The 22,678-nt window shown below is 47.2% G+C and overlaps 1 protein-coding gene across 1 annotated transcript in view; it reads left to right on the top strand.

The window, feature by feature from the left end:
- Positions 1-3,283: 3,283 nt before the first annotated feature.
- The window catches only part of LOC149353363 (nose resistant to fluoxetine protein 6-like), a 30,690-nt gene continuing 11,295 nt past the window's right edge, over positions 3,284-22,678 (top strand). Inside the window, exons 1-12 of the mRNA XM_089577333.1 lie at positions 3,284-3,670; positions 6,347-6,531; positions 7,231-7,357; positions 7,913-8,000; positions 9,240-9,520; positions 15,210-15,303; positions 15,396-15,497; positions 15,933-16,098; positions 16,945-17,024; positions 17,110-17,232; positions 18,210-18,330; positions 22,294-22,480. Coding sequence (XP_089433459.1) covers positions 3,367-3,670; positions 6,347-6,531; positions 7,231-7,357; positions 7,913-8,000; positions 9,240-9,520; positions 15,210-15,303; positions 15,396-15,497; positions 15,933-16,098; positions 16,945-17,024; positions 17,110-17,232; positions 18,210-18,330; positions 22,294-22,480 — 1,858 coding nt within the window. The 5' untranslated portion in view covers positions 3,284-3,366. The remainder of the gene's footprint in view (positions 3,671-6,346; positions 6,532-7,230; positions 7,358-7,912; positions 8,001-9,239; positions 9,521-15,209; positions 15,304-15,395; positions 15,498-15,932; positions 16,099-16,944; positions 17,025-17,109; positions 17,233-18,209; positions 18,331-22,293; positions 22,481-22,678) is intronic.

Below are 22,678 nucleotides of genomic sequence, written 5' to 3'. Positions count from 1 at the left end.
CCCGGCTATCCCCCGCGAGCGCGCAGCAAAACGCCATCCATGGCGCTGGTGTCGCTGCGACGCGAGCGCCCTCCCCTGTTAGTTAAAGGGTCAGTCTACTCACCGAGATGAGTGTGTAAATAATGGCATATTCTGGTAGCTGGCACCCTATAACATCAATAACGAGGGAACTGCTCCCGCTTTAGACAGGAATTTATATTTTAATTCGGCGTTAAAAGTCGCGTAAAAATGCATGGTGGTGACCCCAAACGTTCATTTTGTTCGTGCAGTTGGTAGTCTTTTTTTGTAGAAGCATAAGTGAATATACAACGTACCGTTTGTATGCCCCAATGTCAGAGAAACGTACGTTTGTTCCAGTAAACTGTAGAAGGCGTACCGCTCGCGTTTTCTGTAAATCATATGAATATTTATAGTTATACGTACGCTAAACGCAGGCACATTCCCACTTTTAGTTCGGCGTATGCTAGCAGAGACGCAAAAATAAACTCAGCTATAGACCAGATTTTTGAGCCTCTCCTGGGCGCGGCTATTTTGCACCGACTGGCGCGCCGCGGTGCGGGCGTTTCGTTGGGGACTGCGGGGCTGCGGCAGTTCCGCGGCCGCGCCTGCATATAGCCGCGCTTCGGGCGCTAAAAAAACATTGTCGAGCATACTTCCGCTGCGTGGCTGTGTTGCAGGAAGTATTTACGTTATCAAAGCGATAATATTGACGCGTTTTAATGACATTTAGTTTGACATTCAAGTTAATTGTGCCGGCGCTTAGAACGCGCTCGTGCTTAATCGAATTCCGTCTTGGTGCTCCACCGCAAAGAAACTTTTTATTCAATATCAAGAATTAGGTGTGCGGCTAGTATGCAGTTCCAATTCCCATGCACTCTTATTCCTTCCTGCCGGCCATAAAGCCCCCCCCCCCCTTCCACAAACGGCTTTCTTGTCGCCGCGCCAGTTTATCAACAAATTACCGCTGTGAGCTCAACTGAGTCGCAGCGCCAACAGAAAACAAATTTTGTCATGGTTTATGCAACCTGGTGCATAAAAACGTACTTCCGCTTAATTTATAAAAGCTTGAATAGATATGAGCAGCTAATCCAGCTTTCACTAATTCTGAGGTCCGAAGTCGCGTTATTTTATTCAGGAGCTCTCGCCGCGTGTGAGAGCGTTGCGTAGGCGTTTGGCTAAGTGTGGAAAATGTAATGAAATCGCGCATATTTTCCTATGAATAATGTAGATACCGCACCGCTGCGGTGGCTCAGTGGTTACGGCTCTCTGCTCTGGCCCAAAAGACGCGGGTTCGATCCCGGCCGCGGCGGCCGAATTTCGAAGGAGGCGAAATTCTAGAGGCCCGTGTACTGTGCGATGTCAGTGCACGTTAAAGAACCCCAGGTGGTCGAAATTTCCGGAGCCCTTCACTACGGCGTCCCTCATAGCCTGAGTCGCTTTGGGACGTAAAACCTTAATAAACCAAACCAAGCTAAGGTAGATACCAACAGCAGAAAGATACTATAGATAAACCTTTCCCCAGATACCTCTAACATGCGTGCGGAAAAAGCAGCTGAAATCGGTAGCGGTCGTGCTTACAATCCTCTGCATGAAATGTGTTTAATGGGAACAAGAGCAAGCTCAGCGCAAGGGTGCCGAACACGTACATGGTGATCGAAAACACGCGCTCCGTCGGGACAACCTTCAGTCTGCAGCTCGCCTATCCAGTTACTACTCCACTGAGTCAAATCAATAGATCTACATTCTGATGCATAAAATTATCATAGATGATATCGCACGTAAAAGGCGACGACAAACGACACGACAGCGCAGAAATCTGCTTAGAAGTGCCGGTTTCCAGTCAGTACACTACTTGGTCGACTACACTCGGATGTCACGTTAACGAGTAACTGCGCACTAGATAACCGCAGCACTGTCTGGAAGAGGGCAAATGTGAGTAGTGACGCACAGCACACACCCTCATACGTTAGCTGATGGAGCACAAAACGGCAGAAGCGAACACGTAAACATGCGTTCTATGCGCGGCGCCGGCGCGACCCGCAGTCCCTCGGGCCGCGCGCGCCGACAGATGGCGACTGGCGTCGAGAGTAGGCGCGCGTCCGCAGCCTGCGTGCGAGGGTAAAAAAATCTGGTCTATAAGTGGCGCCATCTGGTTGTCAGGACGGGAACCGTTGCTGGAAACAAACCGACTCTCCACTTAAGCCTAGAAGCGGCAGAATCGTCGCTCTTATTAAAATAAAGCGAATTTATCACTTATACGTTTTCTTATAGGCGAGATGAGACGAAGCGAAAGACCAGCGACCCATTTATGGCCAGTGAACGCAGTGAAAAAGGCAGCAACAACGAGAATTCTGTCCGAAGCGGGAGGTCCGGCCCATGAACGTTGGGTCCGGCTTCGACGGGCGTCGCCATGTTTGTCGCCGCGCGGCGGAAATCCAGATGGTTGCCAGATGAGACTACCATCTCATACAGCTGTATTCCCACATCAATAAATTCTATTTTAAAATGTTCTACCGCACTTCTTGGCACCACACCTGGCCAAGCGGTAATTTGAGTAAAGAGCTATCGGTTGCCGCAAAGATAATATGACCGATAAAATTCAGTAGACTGACCCTTGAAAAGTACCCGAACCGAGAGGAGTTATTTGCTGGGGAGCTAACCACAGGGAACTAGTGCGTTGCAGGAAAGCGAACGCAGGAGACGAAGGCGTCCCCACACGCTGCAGCATCTGCATGAATTGACAACAGGGATTGAAAATACACTGCATGCATACTTTCCAGGCTGCATGGAAGTTTGTTAGGCGATGCCAGAAGTATTACGAAGAACTGTTTACGAAACGCTGTAGGAAGAGAGCATGCACCTGACAAGTGTCGTGTGGGCGCATGGAAATGAATAGATAAAGAATAGCTCCGGACAACCAAGGCGACCCTGGCTTCTTTCCTGTACCCTAGTCTCTGAAGAATCCCGAATAGTCACGCAGCCTGCATTACAGGTCTGGAATGACGTGTTTGGTGTTTTGTCCTAAAACGGACCCGCTATGAATTACTGTGCCTACACTAAAGGTGTGTACGTAAGCGTAAGCGTGCGCTCCGTTCAGCCGTAGAGACCTCGAGGAAGTTTGCTGAGCACACATGGAGTGTGGCTTGAGGCGGCACAACACCGACGCGGTTGCGTTCCGGATAGTGCGTTCTCGGGCGAAAGCCGTGGCTGGTGACGTCTAGGAAAGAACAAAAAGAAAACGCGGCTCTTGATGAAATAACTGGCCCAAACTTTTCCTGTGGGCACCCAGGTAACCTTTCGCCATTGGAACTTCCAAGTCATTCGAGTAGCCGCACCGCTCGGGAGTGCGCTTCACCTTCGGCACCTATGAGGCTCATCTTCCAGGCAACCTTCCTTCTTGGCTTGTGCATTCGATGGCTGGCCTCGTCTCCTGTCTTCACAACGGTAGAAGGGACGGAATCGACAATAGTGAGCGCTGCCACCTCACCGCAGGAGCCCACAACGAGGAACCTGGATGCCGACTTGGAAAGCGTATTCGACGACCTTGAGCCGAGGTTCAGGCCCCTCGTGAAGTTCATCCGCAAAAATCCTGAGGTCAGCTCTGACTGCAAGCTGGGCCTCCTAAAGACGGCTCTCGCACTGAGAAATGGCGAGATATGGGCATCGAAGCGTAAGTCGAAAAGCAGCCATTTCATCTAAAAGCTAGCCATGATTGCATGTCTCCCCACCCCATCCTTCTTTTTTTTCTTATTTCAAAGGCCAAAACAGTTCCATCTTCCATAAAACTTTCTTTACCGTTCTTTCTTTCGTTCTTTAACGTGCACTGACAGTACACGGGCCTCTAGAATTTCGCCTCCATCGAAATTCAGCCGCCGCGGCTGGGATCGGACCCGCGTCTTTCAGGTCAGCAGCCGAGCGCTGTAACCACTGAGCCACAGCGGCGGGGCCATATGGAAATTGAGCACGAGCAGCTTGCAGAGTAGTGAAATCACTGGTAACAGCCAGAGCGAACTACAAAAGTGTGAGCTTAGTCGAACCGATAAATTTTCAGTATGTTAGGAAATACGGGCGAGGGTATTTTACATACATGCTGCTGAAAAAAAAAAACGACTTTATAAGTAGATTGACAAGAAACCACCGTGGAAAGAGTAGTAATGCCTGGAGTGCAGGAGGATACCTCGAAGGAGGATACCTGGACCTTTCGGTTTCGACAACGTACTATAGATGGCTAGAGGGCTTCCTGGTAAAGCCTCTGACAGTGTCCACATTTCTAGGCGACAACTTATAGTAAATAGTTGTACCGTTTAAGCTCCAGTTCGTTTCTATTAGTACGTTCAAGGAAGCTAATAAGCTACCCAGGAGCAGGAAGTACGGCTAGCGTTACATGGTTTGAAGTATGTATTCAGTGAGAAAAAGTATACTTTGGACGCTCGTTGCCATTGCCATAGCCTTCCCGCTGCGTTGCCCTATAATTTTCTTCCCCTTCAAAATGCATGCGCTGAACAGATTTTTTTCCTCTCTGGTACAAAAAAAAAATAATAAAAGAAAGGTTCTATCGCTTTGCCGGCAGTATACGGTGGTTTTGGGATCGAGATATCAACTTCTCAGCTCAGTTCCAATCTGTACCAATGGCTCATGGTTCTTATTTGATTCCTCAGGCGAAGGTAGGTGGCGTATTCAATGGTCGAGACTTCACAAGTGACAAGCTCAGTGAGGGCTTATAACCGAGGCACCTCACTAAGTGTTATGTGTGCGAATAGAAAGTACGTTCTTTTTTTATTCGATAGGCCGCTTACTGTAACCGTTGTGCGGCTGCTGCCGTGAGTAATACTACTTCATGGAACTACCCAAAAGCGCATTCAGGTTAACTGCGGTGTAAGTTTTCTTCAAAGGAAACGCCTTCCTTGCCGTCCGCTAGTGAAAATACCATGCGATGCTTTGTGTTATTGCTTGGTCTAATGGGGGCTTTCAAAATTGTCGAAAACAGTTTTTGTCCGGAAGGCATGTGCTGTACATATGGAGCATATTTCCCGTGCTCCGCGATCAATCTCCACGAAGCTGTTTGTGCGTTCTTCCGCGGGATATCACTCCATGATTCTTTATTTTGTGACACGCATTTGCCGACCAAATATAGTAACGAGTGCGACGACCGGGAATGCGGGTACACCAGTAGATCCAATTCTGCTGGCCAATCACGACTTTCGGCACCATGACACTTTAGGAAAGCGGTCAATCATCAATTCGCCTCAAGAATACGAGAGCGTGCGAAAAGCTCAGCGGAGCTGAAATCATCTTGAGTACGACGCCACTGGTAATCTGGCGGGCGGATTCGCAAGTATCGTAATTACCTGACTCTAACGCGCCCCAATTGTATGTTTTCGAAAATAGAAAACGCAAAGTTCACGCTTAGTCTGAACCAACATTAATTTCAGCATTAGCGTTAGTGTTTGTACTTCTCGGAAAGCTCTTCTTCCATAGCATCAAACCACATCATGCCGTTCTACGTGCTGTTTCTCGCATTTGTGCGGCAACACTTTTGGAAAGCGCGCTGAACCATGACAGGCGGAATACTACCCCACTCCTCGTCCGACTACGCTGTAACGTCAGCCACATACGCAAGCTCGAACTTGCTGCTCAGCGTGAATCCGCGCGAGCCATTAATCAATCACTCACTGGGTTGTTCATACAGACATCCAGCAGCTGCAGCGTGATGCCATGCGGTACACCATGCAGCGAGCTTTTCTTGATGACGTCAGAACGAACGAATAGGGTTGTTAATAATGTGCTTTCAGTTTTGTATCCAAGTGTGAAGCGCATGCCTCCTTGAGGCTAAATTTGGGCTAAAAAATCGCGCATTAGAATCGAGTAAATTGTGTACCGTCGCACACATTCATACCGTGGTAGTTACGACAACTGCGGTCGTCACTCTACTAATTATCTACTATCAATGATACATTTTTCAGTCACTGCGGCGTTACTGGAAACTACTGGAGACTTCAGGCAAATGAAAAATTAGAGGCGGCCGTACCCCTAGACTCACTCTTGTAGCCCACTCGTGTTCCCAGATATCCCCCCCCCCCCCCCCCCCCCCAGGGCTCCAACTCATTCCACGTATTTACGCATGCAAGATAGTGGCAATCTGCCTCGAAACATTTCCTGGTGCGGCGCAGACGTTGCATATGGCGTTTCGTCCGCCAACGGCGCAGAGCAACAGGTGAAGCTGGTAAAAGTTCTTTCTTCCCTTTCGGCTGTCGCAATCGAAGAACTGGTGTGAAAGTGCGCACAGCTCGGCCAGCTGTGTGCACTTTCACGGGGATGTAATAAATGGCGGCCGACGGCCTCGCAGTGGTCACGGCAACCGGGTTCCTGCCGAACGGCGTATTCGAAGGGGGCTTTGCCAATCTGGGTAGCCAGGACCAATGCCTCAACGTGGCTTCGCGCACGGGATTGCGAGGAAGATACTGCACCCTACTATGGAGACCCCCCCTGAAAGTTTCCCTGGGTGCTTTCACGGAGGAAGAGTTGCGCCAAGTGAGTTCAGTTGCCTTGTTGAGTTCAAACGCTCATGAATTGCCTTTGTAGAGTACCGCTTGTCTTTGTTTTGTTGCGGCAGAGCAGGAAGGGATGGGGCTGCCGATCTTTATCGCGCGAGAGCTGAGATGCTATTGTATGCATGTGCAAGAAACGGCCCGACATCTTTTGAAATGTGTAGCTTATGCAATGGTGAGTATAGCTGAGAAACTGCACGAATTGTTATGCCTGCATTTATGATACCAGTAAAACGGCGGAACATCCTTCCGAGGCACTCTTGCGCCATACTCAAGCAGTTCTCACTTCAGTGGCGTGGCACCGCCCGAGAAGCTTTTCCTTTCAACTATGCAACTATGCAATCTTGCAACTATGAACCGGTTGTTAGGGCGCCGCTTGGTTACCGTTTAAGCTTTGCATGTGGACAGTGTCTGGGCTGTACAATAGTGGGAGAGAATGGTGCGCATACAGATTAAATCAGTTAATTACTTTGGCTGTATCAATGTTCAGTGCAGTATCTGTATAGTTAACTAGGCTATCGGCCATCTTTCCTCGAAGATCTCCTTTTAGCAACCGTCATGTTGGGCGTCCTTATTGGATATTTTTTTACTGAATTTCGGGTTTCGTTGAAGTCCATCCCATGGATATTAATAAAACGCCACAGGTATCCAAGAGACCTTCTGTTTCATCATCGTGTTGCAGCATCCGAGGCTCGACATACGACGGTGGCTGAACAATACTCGGAAGCGCTTCCATGTAGGCAGCCGATCGGGCATTTGCATTCCCTCTGCGTGCCAGCAAAAAGAAATGGGCCACATCGTTTCGGCCGGTGAGTGCGCTTCCGCTCACTGTTTTTATTTGTAGACGGCTTAATTTTTCACCTTAAGCTCTCAATTGAGCTTAGAGCGTTGAACAACTGCCGATCGCAGAAATTATCATATGAAGCGAAAAAACAAAAACGTTCACCAACCAAGTTACACATGTAGAAAACTTTAAAGCCGCGGCACCTTTCTCGTTGTGTGTCGAGAATCAATCAATCAATCAATCAATCAATCAATCAATCAATCAATCAATCAATCAATCAATCAATCAATCAATCAATCAATCAATCAATCAATCAATCAATCGATCGATCGATCGATCGATCGATCAATCAACCGATCAATCAATCGATCAATCAATCAATCGATCAATCAATCAATCTATCAACCTATCAATCAATCAATCAATTCCAAAGTTTTCAAGGCGCTGCTTGCAACTTCGTCTTGTGTTGAGGTTTTTTTAACCGGGCGTTTCTTCAATCGCGTAGTCCATGAAACAGCGAACGTGCTTTAAGTTCACCCGGTATAATAACAACGCTGCTTACTGCACATTCCGATCGCAGTGGCTTCGGCTTACGGGGCGGAGGCGTCCCTAGAATACTGCCGAATCAAGGAGCCCGTCCACTTCAACAGCCTAGAGCTCGGCATCATGTAAGTACAGGAAGAAATGCAGAAATTCTCTTTTGAAACAGAGCAAAGAGAACGAGTGAGCGGGGGGGGGGGGGGGGACTCATATATATCTACCTGAGATATACGCAACGAAGATGTCCAAAAGGCAAATTTAACAAAATTTTATTGTTCATGTTTACGCCGCATGTTCGACCCTTTTTTATATATCTTGCTCTGTTCAATATGCCTGAGTACTCACACACTTGTGAGCCGTCATAAGGCATCGATTCCATGCCAATTATGCTATAACCGTCACCTCTTTTCAAACTGGCTGTAGCGCCGCCGCAGCCCCGCTTTCGCCATCGTTTACCACTTCGAGTGTCAGACAGCAGAGGATAACATGGGAGGGAGCATAGGGCAAACAACTATTGTAATACACCAGCTGGGAGCACATTTCTCGTTAGGATATCATATGTTTAGCAAAGGTGATCTGCGGTTACGATTATTCAGTTTCCTTCAATTTTTCTTGATTGCAGCCGACCGCCGCGCCGACTGGCAGATTCCGTCAGCAAAGACGGCGTCGCTTCAGCTAATGGCGAATGATAAAAATAGAATAGAACTAAAATATAGGATTACTCTATTACCTGGACCCTGTAGTGTGTGGCTCCCTTTTTCTATATGTTGAACCTCAGGCTGCTATAGCTGCGAGCATCTGCCCTCCTGCGCCATTTAGTCCTGAATGCACAGTTGCGTCTCCATTCATGTTTTTAACCACACTATTAATTCCACCCCATTTTACAATTTGTTCACCTGCTTCTTTTAATTATTCTACGTTGTGGGCGAGCTTTCCTCCACTATATATATAAGGCCTCCTTCCGTTTACTAAAGTTCATCGGAAGCTTTGTAAAAGGGTATATGATAAGCGCACATTGTCAACACAGATATAGAATCGTTTTCAATTTGACCATTTCATTTCGGTTCTGTTCCATTTTCCCCCCATCATCACTGGCTCGAGTGAAGCCACGCTTTGAGCTGCCATGGAATAAAAATAGAATGAAATAGAAAAGATATTGCTATATTATATCGGCCCTGGTCACCGCATGTAGTACTCAGAGCTTGCTGCAATAAAAGTTTCCTGCGCGACATTCTGAAAAGACGATGTTCTCGAATGATGAGTGCATGTCCTGGAATCGATGAATTCGCAACTGGAAAGTACTTAGGAAAGCAATTAGAAAAGTAAGGAAATTTCCCGTGAATGTTGCTACATGTTGTGTATTTCAGTTCGTTTTTCGGCGCCGTCCTCACCACAATCCTCCTGAGCACATGTGTGGACCTGCTTCTGATGAAATACGGAGGCAAGCAGATCAAGAAACGTTCAGTGGTGCCCTGGAGAAGGCTCGCCATTCTCTACTCCGCCGTGTCGAACACGAGGAAGCTACTAGACCTGAAAAGCAGGAGTGTATACAGCCAACGACTGAGGTTCCTCCATGGCATGAAGTTTATGAGTGCTCTTTGGGTGATCCTCTCACACGCCTATTACTGCGTGCAACCAGACGCTATCGGTGAGACTGCGCATATTCTGTTCTCTCTTAAGAATCTAAAAGCCGCCATATAGCAGCGCTCCAACGGGAAGGTGGTGTTTGTTGATGCATGTTCACGGCCTGAGAAAAGCCAACTGACGCGTAGGGGAACTTTTTGTCATCGGATTCATGATGACGCCCCAAAGTGGAAGCTTTTAACGGCGTAGTTATCTCTCTCTTATTGTGTTGGTGGTCGGCACTAATATGTGAACAGATGCGCTGGTGGCTCGTGGTGTTTTCTTTACTGAGTAAGTAGTATTAGGGCTACCAGGCGGAAGTACTGGGGTGTGTCTCTGCGTGGCCAAGAGTGAAGCCTTTGACGCCTGCAGCGAGCCGAGCGCAAGAACCGCCCCACGACTGGAGTTCAGAGGGAAAATCTGCGTCGGCCTAGTGGTTAGCGCATCCGCCTCGCAATCGGGAGGTGCTGGGTTCGATGCTCAGTGACGCCGGGTAACCACCGGTTTTTTAATGGGCACAAGATTTTCCCAGGCCTAGCGCTCGGCTCTCCTCGGTGAAATGCTTGGAAAAGGGCCCTTGGCCATCCTCTCTGCTTGAGGTTTGATGATCCGTCGAGGGTGGTAGGGTGAGGCTTGCCGAGGCCCTTTTCCGAGCATAGACCGGGAGAAATCCTCCATCCATTCAATAACGGTGGTTACCCGGCGGCTCTGGGGATCAAACTTAGCACGTCCCGCATACGAGGCTGATGCTCTGGTCACTCGGCAACTGCTTCGGATCAGCGAACTTCGAGTGCGGAGAGAGGGAAAGCGGCACTGAAAGCGAAGAATCTGTCGGCAGGTCACGTCAGCGAGCGCAAGTCATTGGCTGATCCAACGCGGCGCGCCAAATAAGACGAAATATGTGCAATGCAGCAAATGTAAAGCATAACATCATTAGCGAGCCGCAAAAAGCCAGCCAAAATAAAGAGAAATTAATTGGCGCAACTTTCAAGCAGTGGGATGGGAAAAAAGGGAAAATCATCAAATGGAAAATCATCAAATGCAAAAGCATCAAATGGAAAAACATAATGCTAAAAGCGTATCTGCATACGCAGTTCATCGCATTAGAGCGTCTGAACGTCTGTAAACTTTTTTTTACAGGCGATATGCGATGATAAATAAATGGCGCTTTTATGGCTTATATGCTACTACTCTCCCTTCGAAAGTTTTGAGGAAGCTGAGCATAATGAAATTTTTATTATATGCATTAAGGGGCTGGAAGGAAATCGCCATTCTGGGGCCGACAGCATGCATACGGATGGTCGCTGAAAGCATAGAGTAGCGCGCTTGTGACAGTGTGGTCGTATGGTCGGATAGCCCAGCCTACGTTGATGCCTCGCTGAAACAAAGCATATCTTTTTTTTAGCTAAAAGCTGTTATAGGGAAGTCATCTGCGATGGCTAGGCTGTTAATGCTTCTTTTGCCGTTGAGCATTTCGCTGGTGGTGGTGTTGCCGTGGTATCACGTGACTAGGCGGCTGTCTGTGCGCACCTCTCGCGCCCGTGACCGTTTTGCCTTCTTCTCGGCTCACAGCGGAGGCAACTCGAGGTGCGAAGCTACTACGCCATCGCAGGCATGGGGCCGTCAGATCAGCCGCAGTCAGCAGCCGAGATTAGGCGAGCTCGCGAGTGGGAGATGGAGCGTTGGAAGAGCAAAAACTTGAGGCACTTACGTTCCGCCTTTACGGGTTTGGCGCGATAGTGTTAATGGGTCCCGGCAGCGGCTCCTCTTGCCGACGCAGACACGTACACTGTTTTCATCTTGTATGAAAGACCACACGACATAGATTTAAAGCCCCGATTCAACCAAGCTCTACGAACGTGCCTGCGTGACTTCTCTGATTCGTAACCGAAGCGCGCTTGTGTGTGTCTCTGTGTCTTTTATTCTTTGTGGTTAGTCCCGTGGTTGCGCAACCTAAACCTTCACAACATCGTAACCGAAGGTTCGGGGGTTCGATTCGCGACTAACTGCCCCAGTTTTCCTCGCAGCGCAACTCATTTACTTTATATTCTTGCATGTCCTAATGACATTTCAGTCATGGTGCGACTTTCTAATCACCAGTTTTCTGATGTTTTAATGATTTTTCAAAACCGCCGCCTCACGTCACGTAACGTAGCCATCTTTTCCACCAATCCAGATCTTTCGCTTACAACGCGCATCGGACGCCGCCAGATTTTCGGAAGAACGGGACCTTTAAAGCTGTCGCTTTAAAATCTAGCCGCACGTGAGGCGAAACGCAATCCGCAGCGGCTTCGCGGTCGAACCCAAGCGGTCAAATGCAAGCGCAAAAGGACTTTACTCTAGAGCGAAAGCAGCGCATTCAGTCCCTTTATTCCAGTAGGCAACGAATCAGCGCGACTGTGTTCCAGCTGTCTTGTCACGTGACTGAGCAATCGCTCCTTGTAAAACCACTCCCCCGCTGGCTGTGCTGCTGTAAGCCGCGTGTACAGAACTGAAGCGTTGTGTCTGGGACATTTCAGACAGTAATGTAGTTCCGATATTGAAGGCGTGTAGGTAATGTAAGGTTGGTGTTTTCTTGGTACTGTAGGGATATGAAGGCAAAATATTCGAATAATCTCCCCGTTGAATGGTCAGCACTCAGCGCTAGCCGCGTATCAGTCGAGCGCGCAAGCCAGAACAGCGTGAAAACAGTCAAAGCCTCTCCGAATATCGCAGTTTGGTGTACTGCACAAGGGCTATAAGTTATCAAACGAAGATCGCGGCGGTTACCTTAGCAATAGATCCGGCTCACCGCTTACAATAAATTGTTAAGTCCCGATAGTGTATATGGCCGAAAGGCTGCGGCAAGCCGCAGGGATATTGTATTTTGCGTTCGCAAAGAAAGCAGGATATTTTTCAGCACTGACGCTTCCAATGTCGGAAAAATTCGTTGTCTGTTTGAGTGCCTGAAGCCAGCCAGCACTGCAGAAATAAAATAAATACGGCCGCGACTGCACCGCGTCTTCATTTTGAACACGCGACGGCGCGAACAGATCAGCTTCGCTGGACACTGCTCGAGAGCACTACGCTATCGCCGCAACTTTTTTTCTTTATTGCATGAACAACTGCCTAAAAGTAAGATATGAATATTTTCATGCCAAAGAACACCAGGCTGCGTAATACGATCCCACCATGCCCCCACACGTCCCCATCCTCCCAAAAATAAAAAAAAAGTTGCAGTGGTTTAGCTCTGGTTAAACCTGGAGGATTGCGAAAGCAACGAGGAGAGAGAGAGAGGCGACGGAGAGCGTGCGGCATCGGCGGCGCGGCCCCGGCACGCTAACTATGCGCCGCTACTGCGCATGCGCAGCTGGCAAGCGCGGCGGCGGCACCTCTTCCACTTGTTCTTTCTTTCCTTGTGTGGCACGCCCCCCTGACATGGCTATATATATATATATATATATATATACGTTGCATCTGTACTTCCGAAATAAAGTTGTAAGTTCAGCGCTCCTGTCCGTCGTGTTCCGCCTTTTTCTTGTCCGTTGTGTTTTGTGCGCTGGTTCCTTCAGAAGTATGTATTACCAACTAGCCCAACAACAAGTGTTGGCACCTCTGAGTCACCCACGCAGCGACGGCGGCGGCGCGCCAGCTCTGCTCCGTGTGACGTCACTGCTCCTCGCGCATGCGCAGCATGGCCTTTTGTCAGCTCCGCGAAATGGCTCGGCGACTCGCGTAGTGTTGCTTTCGCAACAAAATCTGGGAAACACACATATGCATAGCGAAGCCTGCTAGGCATCTCTTCCAGGGCAGCATATACTACCAGCACCAAAGCGCACTGCTCACGGAACACGAAACTTTGTTGTGGCTTATGATCTCTTAATGCTGATGGGACTATTCTACGCCGAATCACAGCGGTCATCGAAGTCTTCGTTCCGTGTGCTATCGCCGCAACTGATCACTGCTCCTGTTCAACTGCCAGTCTCTCGCGCTGTGCATTGCATATCGTCGTCATCATCGATCAACTTGTGCGCAATGGATACAGAACACACTGCTATCGCAGCGCCCTCTTACGATGCATTAAGCGGTCCCAAAATTTTACAGTACGCTACCACTAAGGTTCTCAATCACCGATTTCGCCGATCTTTTCCTGAAGCCTGACCTTGAAACTCTAGCCTCGAACTGAAAGAGAAATTAAACGCGACGAGCGCACATACTTTTCATTGTGCCAAGTAAGCTATAAATCAGCAGCATTTTTTTTTTTTTTGCTACCGAAAGGACGCCCCGCTATGTGGTCGTTTATTCGCAGCGGCGATGTGGGCTTTTTGCTTGACCATTGGGATGGAGAATATGAGCGTGACCCCTCGCCTGTCTAATTCTGGGGCGCTCTTTTTAGTTTCCACTAAAAGTCCATTTTTAGTCTAGGTCTCCTGTCCAGTCCACCGCTTTAGAAGCGCAGCGCCACCGATGACTCTCTCCTCGGGTGGCGCGTTTCGCATCTCGCCATACCCTTCTTCCTGCTTCCACGGTAAGCGCGTTACGAATGGTCACCGTAGTACGCCTCCCTACGCTCTCTCCACACCCTCCTTTCACGGTAAACCTCATTCTCCTTCTAGGGTAACTACCCTGAGGGTGGTTCTTGTGGCAACCATGTACCTGCTGTGCCTTCTTACACTCTCGCCATACCCTCCTCCTTCTACGGTAACCACCTTCCGGACGGTTACCGTTGTAACTATCCTCTGTTGCGCCTTCCCAAGCTCTCGCCACACACTCCTCCTTCCATGGTAACCCTCCTCGTCCTTCCAGGGTAAATGCACTCCGGTTGGTTGCCCTATCGCCGAGCGGTTGCGCTTTCTCAGGCTCTCGCCATACCCTCCTCCTTCCAAGGTAACCATCCTCCGGTTGGTGATTCCTCCGCTCTCCTGATACCCTCCTCCTTCCACGGTAACCACCCACCCGCTACGCATTTCTCACCTCCTTCCATGGTTACCACCCTCCGAGTGGTTCCCACGGCAACGCACCCACTGGTTAAGCCGACAACTGCGACATACTTCTCCGACTCGAAACTTAGGAACGGGCGCTTAACAGCTGTCGCTGTAATAATAATATATTATTAATGCGTTAGCATGAGAAGCCCCATGCCGGTGAAAAGCCGGTGTCCGTTCGTATGTGGGTAAGTGTGATCATGGGCGTCCGGAAGGGGGGGGGGGGGGCGGGGGCAAGGGGGGGCGGTTTCCCCCTCCTGGAATTACGGATATTATTTATGCCCTGCGGACGCCCTTGGGTGTTATGTAGTATTGTGACCCTATGCGGCGGCACGAGCAGGTCAGCTTCACCGGTCTCTGCTTTTGACAGCTCGGACATCGCCACAGCCCTTGAACGCACGTGCTAAATGCCAGACTCTCGCGTTGTGCTTACACTGCGGTTCCTAGTTTGCGCAGCTGCACACAGAGTGCGCCACATATCCGTGGCGATCGCGATAGTGAGTGTCTGGAAGGGGTCTGCAGCCGTTCGCAGCAGGTTGCGCTAGTGATTTCTAATGCGGTGTGGCAGTTTTCCTTTTGAATAGTACTCCTTTTGCATGGTACCTTCTATCCACTACCTACTATGCATACCAGATGTGAAACAACAGCAAATGAAAGCATGCCGAAGCAAAGGGGTGACCTTGATACCGCATTGTCATCTGATAATGTGCATTGTGCTACGCCACAAATTTTTGTTTTTCTTTCTCGTAGACTCGGTATTCAGAGCCGTAGAACGGACGGAATCATTGCATTTCCAAGTTGTTGCAAATGGATTCGTTTGCGTGTCGACATTCATCTTCATCAGGTACAGATTTTTTTGCGCTGTCCTCTTTGCTGGCGTGCTGACGAGAAACCTGTGGCGATATATGGCCATATTTTCTTATGACACCCTCATAGCGGATTCCTCCTTGGCTACACACTATTGCAGAAACGTGACTCTCTGCGGAAGAAGAATGCTTTCGTTCAGGTCGTAATAATGGTCGTTCGTCGCTACTTCAGGTAAAGTATCTCCTCAACTCCTCTGGACACTGACAGGGTTGTTCAAAGGGACGATAAAGAACGTTTTTCTAGGAAGGGTAGAAAAATGTGCATGAACGTATTATTCCACGAGCCCGATTTTTTTAGTACAACTGCACATTGGACGTTTATTTTTTTATATTTTGCATCGTTACATTTAATACCTTCCTGTGAACATCGCGTAGCATTGAAAAATGATGTATTAGCTGCGAGCACTGTGGAGCAAAAAGTATATGAAAGTTGATAGTTACTGCACCAACAGATGTAGGCATTTTCAAGTTTTAACCGCGTATTAAACTTCTGAAGTGGACACCCGCAAAGTGTCGTACCATTTCTGTGCCTTAAGTGTGTGCGTCATGAGTTTAGAGCCACTAGGTGAGGTTCAGAGTGTCCGAGTTGAGCACCTTTGCCTTTCAGGACAACGATACCTGCGATGGTAGTCGTCTTGGCCTTTTTTCTACTGCCCAAATTACTCCACGGCCCGCTGGCACAAGAGCATTTATCGAAGTATTACAATGGCTGTTCCAAAAACTGGTGGACCGTACTTGTTCACATAAATAACTTCAACAAATATGAAGATATCGTAAGTTTTTCTCACTCGTTTTATTCAGAGCTTAGCGGCTAGCCCTCGTCGTAGTTAGTGTCAGCGCGCGCTGCAAATGTTAGCTTGCTTGATAGCGCATGCTGCAGTGCGACGCTCAATATCCTTAAGCTCAGCGTTTTTTTTTTTGTCAGCTGCGGTCTCGAGTCATGTGCTGCTGGAGCAAGCAAATGTTTTCTCTTTTTGATCATATAGAGAGCACTGATAGGAATTATCAGTATTGCTAATTTTGCAAATAAATATGAAGTCATGAATTAAGTTCTTGAAACACGCAAGTATAATTCGACCATTTTGTTTTGCTGGCAATGTCTCGCATCTCTTTTTTAATGCCATTTAGTGAATAGAAAGATGAGTCTTGTTTATTGCTCAGATGACTAGGGAATCGGTCACGTGCGTAGGGAATTATCTCAGAAGTGCGCATGAAATACATGACTCTTTGCACGGGTTACTTCTGAGCTTACCACGCAACTAAGGACAGCGTAGTTGGTCTCACGATAGTGGATGAGGCTAGTTGGAATTTTGACGTCTCTTTTGTTATGGACAAAGACTGTGAATGACGATTGCAAGAAATATGATGACGTAGAAGTACGGAAGAAATCGGGAGAGAGGGCTGTGAAGAAGTCTTGCATCCTGCCGCACTGATTGCGTACAGAAACGCGCCCACAATGTTCTGCCGATGATGTAGAGCTCTCACAGATCGAGTGCGTGCCTTTCTTGCTCACAGTATAAAGAAATCACAGAATGAAAAAAGAGAGAAAGAGAGTGCGCATTTTCAACGAGAACCAAATAGAAGAAGCGTTCATGATTGAGGATAACTTTATCTCGTAGTGCTTGGACCACTATTGGTACATCAGCGTGGACATGCAGTTGTTCGTGGTGGCATCAATCGTTTGCGTATTGATGACAAGGTAAGCCTCACCATGCTGCTTGCGCTGAACGAAGTGCAGAAGTGGTTGTATTCTCAATTTATTGTTCTTTTTTTCGATACCGCAGGCACATGACAGTTGGAGCAGTCTTGCTCGTCTTGCTGACCATTATTTCGTCGGGATGGGTATTAACCCAGACTTTTATCTATGACTATATGCCCCTAATACTTTTCTGGAATCCGGACACAGAGTGAGTACGCACCACTACTTGTCACGATTACGAGATGGCTTGACGTATTTAAACCATGACGGCTGGTTCAGATACTTTGCCGAGTCTAATAAGTGGCTTATGAGGAAGAATTAAGCATTCATGACAGTAACGTAAATTTTGAAATTAATTAACTTACTGACTTTATTACTTTTAAGACTACCATATGTAATATCTCTTTATGATTTATGTTAACTTCCCTTGCATCTGTTCTCACTGTCATTTTTTTTTGTCACCACAAAAGTATTTTTTTCCTTGTTAATCTTTACTGTCTCTTTTTCCTTTATTTTTCCTCTTTTTTTCCGCCTTACACCAGTTATTGTTCTTGCTGCACCGTATATATTACCAAATGTATGTCCTCTCACTCCTCCCTTCATGGCTTTGGGCCCTGAGGGCATATAAATAAATAAATATATAAATAAATAAATAAATAAACAAATAAATTCTAATAACGATGCAAGAAATTCAGGACAGGTATATAATAGAGCACACATGAAAAATAGAAGAAAAAATACAGAGGCGATCATGCGATGTGATGCGACAATCCTGCGTTAGGAGTAATCACTATGCATTTCGCTTTGCCGCTTTGGTGCTGCGTGGGCTTCTAGGGGGTGAGTGGGTGGGTGGGTGGAGGCTCGCAGGTTGGAGATGCATTTTTATTGGTGGATGTCCCTCTGAACGCCTACCGGAAGCACCCACCTTCGGAGGGTGCTTCCGTTGGGTGGAGGCCTTACACAGACCACGGCTTTTTCCCCGCCCTTTTAAATATGGTCTACAGACAGTCTATAGACTTCTTATAGACTCTATTGCCTTCCTATAGATATTTTTTGCCTATTCATAGTCTATAGACAAAACGTTACGTCAGTATCGGAAACTTTCTTGATTGTGTGTTCTTGGAACGTCTTTGTCGCGGCAATTCACTGTAAGTGCACACTTGTTAATGGATGGGGACGTTTCAGCAAATCTACGGAAACAGGCGAGATGGTGTACGCGTGGCCTTTCATCCACTTTGGATCTTTTGCCATCGGAATTTTCTGCGGTTGGTGGACGCTGAACAACAGCCAGTGGCGTCCTAGCAAGGCAAGTTCTGGTTGTTCACATGACCGCGTTGCAAGTTTAGCCGCACCAGTAGCGACACTAAGGAAAGGTATTAGGGGTTTATTTAATTTTTTTTTTACGGGTATCTTACTCACCCATGTGGGCATTATAAGCTTGCCGAGCGTAAATTCCTCTGTCAGACATTTGGAAACTCCTGTAGTCGTTAAGCAACACCAGAAATAGCGCTTTCTAACAGAGCTTGACAAACGCGCGGTCAATAGTAATTTCACTCAGTCTTAGAGCATTCCGTGTAAAGATAATTAACATTGCTTTGAGATGAAATTATCCCGTGAGTTTATATTTGACATTCCGCAAAAATGGTGTTTTTAGCTGACAGAAGAAAAAGTCTGTTAATTTGATGGAAAGCAAAAAAAAAACTGTTACTTCAACAAATATTTCGCAGTTTTTTCAGACACATGATCGAATTATCAGAAGCTTAGTATTACACAGAATCGCATTACTCAGTTCAGACTCAAGGATGGAAAATCAATAAAACAATTCAAACAGAGAAAGGGCTCATACAATGACCGATTTGTTTTCGCAACTAGCTTGAGACTGCTGCGCAACCCCAGGGTGTGGAATGTCTCGCCGGGCAACGTCGCTCTCACTGCATTCTCTGAATGTTCCCGGGTATCTAGACTGTTCTTGTAGTTTTTAGAGGGCACTAGCCTTCCTGGTCAGTAAGAGGGAATGCTTTTTTTTTCATATAGGAAGAAAGGTGTAGCAATGGTCTACATGCTGAATGTAAGACTAGTACCTCTACAGACTACAGCTCTGAATTATATTGATGTTGTAATATAGATAATCACACGTTGCAATATTTCTTAGAAAGTTGATACTACAGGTGACTCCTTTAAAACAAGCACATGCGTCTGAACGTCCAGCAAGATTGCATCTTGCTTTATTTTTTTTTTCCGCTAGCCGCGGGTGCTTCTAGCGCCGACTTTGTTACAAGGTGAACAGAGTCTATCGCCCCACGCGACGTATTTTATGTGAAAACAGCCCGTCAGCGATGCATGATATCGGGTGAGGCTCAATGATCGTCGATAGCAATGCATATTAATCTTTAAACTCGCTGGTTACTTCGGTGAAATCAGAATATCTGGCACAGCTAATACCCTACAACTCTGATTGGTCGAAATACTGGTAGTATCTTGCAATATTAAAAATGAGAAAATTAATCCATGCAGTTTACATTGTGTATTGCTCACGCGGGTAATTTTAGTTATTTTAATCATTCCTGATGTTTTCTCGTGGAACGCAATAGTCCGGCAGGTACACTCATGAGCAAAATTTTGTCGGATGCAGGTAATCGTAAAAGATATTATTTCTGTGCGGCCGAGAAAAGCAGGCGAATGAAAAGTACTGTATCAGGATGCGTGCTCCATTTACAGGACAAATGCAAACCAACCGCCTTTTGATGCGACCCAAAAATAAACTTTTTTTTTTTTTACCACGAATCGGCATCCCGCAAATTTTGTCCATGACTGTACGTTACATATGCACAGGATGCGCTGAAACGCTGGAACAGCATTTAATGAACTGAGCTTACAATTATCTTGTGCATGAATAAAAAGCTTCTAAGCCCACAGTTAAACTGCGAAGTTAAATTGCCGGCACTCATTCATTTGGCAGCTACTATCACATATTTCTATTTCCTTGAGACTACATACAACGTATTTCCGATATTTTGACTATTCGAAACCACATATGCTTTTTCTTAGTATTATTGGCTAATTCTCCAAGTTAGAAAATTTCGCTCTGCGCGAGCGTCATGTTTTCAACTGCAACTGATTGCTTGTCCGCAAGCGTTAGAACGTAGCAATGAGTAATGGCGATTAAACGGCTCAAGAACCCAGTTTTCTCACGGGTCACCTCCTAAAAAAATGCTGTTGTAATGTTTTTCAACCTATTACGCTGCTGTAATGAGGTAAGAGACTGCTAACGATGCAAGTGTACGGACAAAATAGGAAGAAAAACTTCGATGCTCCAAGTACAATTCAGAACCTTGGCAGCTTGGACACTCACTATAGGCATGGGCGAATAACTACACTCTAAACACAAATACTCCTATGTGGGAGTAGAAAGTAGAGTGCTCCAAAAGAGAGTTTACTCCCTTTTTACTCCTTTGTACTTAGAGTGATAGAGGCGCGCGCCTTTTCGATGTTGGCCATTCCAGCGTATTGGTTAATATCTGTTGAAAGAATCTGCATAGGTCGCGAATTTCGAGCCGCAGAGCCAACCGGAGCTTTCTTGCACATAACTGCAAAAAAAAAAATGCAACCACGCAGAAAAATCGTACAACTGGAACGTTAACTACAGCGCCTTCCAACTACAAAAAAAAATTATCTGCCCACTAATTGACAAATATATTTCAATGTACGCAACTTTGTGATGGAGCAAAGAAAATGAGCTTAACGCAACTAAATTCTTTTTCAAGCCCTCATCTGCACGCGGACAGTGCAGAATATAAAGCTCATTCCACCTTCCTCGTGGTGGCTAGTGCGTAAATATTAATGCAATTTAAAGCTCTATTTGGCCCCTCGAGCATTGCGTCGATAAAATTTTGTAACACGGTATTATACTGAGACTTGCAAAATATCTGTGGCTTACGGCACCATTTCCTTGAGACGTATTCAAACCCTACAGTATCGCCAGCACGAATAATACGCTGCCGACAGTGGTCTGCCAATGCCAGTGCCGACAGTGCCGAAAACTTCGCAAGTTCGCATGCAGTACTGGAAAAGGCGAAAACCTTCTACTGTTACCGCGACTTGTGGTAGGCATGCCAGGGAAAGGAAGCACAAAGAGCACGAAAAATAAAACAAGAGGCATCCAGCATATCGCGACGGAGGAGGGCATACCGCCAAAACACCAATCTTTCGTCGCGTCTGTCTCAGCTCGGCTGACATTACACAGTTACGCGACGCGACACGAGGATGGTTTCCGTCACGGGATAGACGCTAGGGCTTTTCTTGTTAACTCATCGTGCGGCTGCTTACTAAGCTGTGGCTGGCATGATGTGTGCATCCTTTGTACTGCAAATGTTCGTTTTTCGATGGTGCTGTGTATCTTTGCATAGCCGGATGCGTCACGTTTACGATGTCCCCATGAGTCCCGTCTGACGGCGACGAAGACGCTGTGCAGAAAGGAATACGGCTGCAGTCTACGATTACCGCCACCGCTTCGACTGTTCCGTGTGTGGTTAAGGCGGGTAATGACCCTTCGGGTGTTTCCCACGGTAATGGCAGGGAAGTGCCATTGAGGGCGAGCTGTTTTTGCTCGGTAAGTGCAGAGTGGACTCAAATTTTGTTTCCCTTTCTTCAGAGGCTATCCATATTAAGAGAATGAGTCATTCTTTAATGTTCATAGTTTAGTCCGTGCCGACTGATCCATGTTTGCGTGCGAAATAAGTGCGACCGTGGGCATTTGAAGCTAACCTTGCTATTGGACTAATCGCTGGTACAGTACAGTACCAGTGGTGTTATGCAGTACTGAAAATCACTGGTTAAAGATACGGCACTCGTGTCTGTATTCAGCTGGTATGCCTGTGTGTTTGCGCATGCACACTGGCATTGTGCCTGAAACCGAAAGGATACGGTCAGATGGCATTCCTTCACTCTTCAGCGCTCTCTTCAGAAAGGTGCGTGTGAAAATGATTGAATAAACCAGTGAATAAAACAATTACATAAATATAAACAGTTGAACCTCGTTATAACGAAGTTTAAGAGGCCAGGTGATTACTTCGCTATAGCTGTAGCTTCGTTATAGGCCGTGTTGACCGCGCTTACAAGGATAATCGTCACTCGTTCGTATATCTATCATTTCGTTATAAACCATTTCGTTATAACGAGGCTCGACGGCAGTAAATAAAAAGACATTTGCTGCTGGTAGCGCCTTTCTCCTCTTATACCTTGGGTTTTCACCGGGTTATTTCCTCACCAGTGTTCGCAGTGCCTTCTGTGGGCGCTGTCGCTCTGCTGCACTGCCCTGGTGGTGTTCGTCGCGTGGCCCTGGAACAACCTGAGGATGCCCTCGAGAGGCGTGGCGGCGCTGTACGCGGCGCTGCACAAGAACGCCTGGGCCCTGTCTCTCGCCTGGATCACCTTCGCCTGCGCCACTGGACAGGCAGGCAAGGCGGCGAACGCTCACGTGCCGAGTGCTGCGCGTATCTTGAGCGAAGGGCGAAGGGTACGCTGCTGAACTTTGGGAGAGCAACATTCAAGTGGCCGTGTTCGCGTTGCGCGGAGGAAGACTTTTTCTTAATTTACTAATTACTCAGCAGTGAGTGGTAAAGTTTTGAACCGCTTGAGAGCGTTCAAAAGCGCCG

Source organism: Amblyomma mixtum, chromosome 3 (genome assembly GCF_055824585.1).
Source record: "Amblyomma mixtum isolate Tamu chromosome 3, ASM5582458v1, whole genome shotgun sequence".
In the NCBI taxonomy this organism is placed as follows: domain Eukaryota; kingdom Metazoa; phylum Arthropoda; class Arachnida; order Ixodida; family Ixodidae; genus Amblyomma; species Amblyomma mixtum.
The sequence above is the reverse complement of the archived record's forward strand: the minus strand, read 5'-3'. Positions and strand labels throughout refer to the sequence as shown.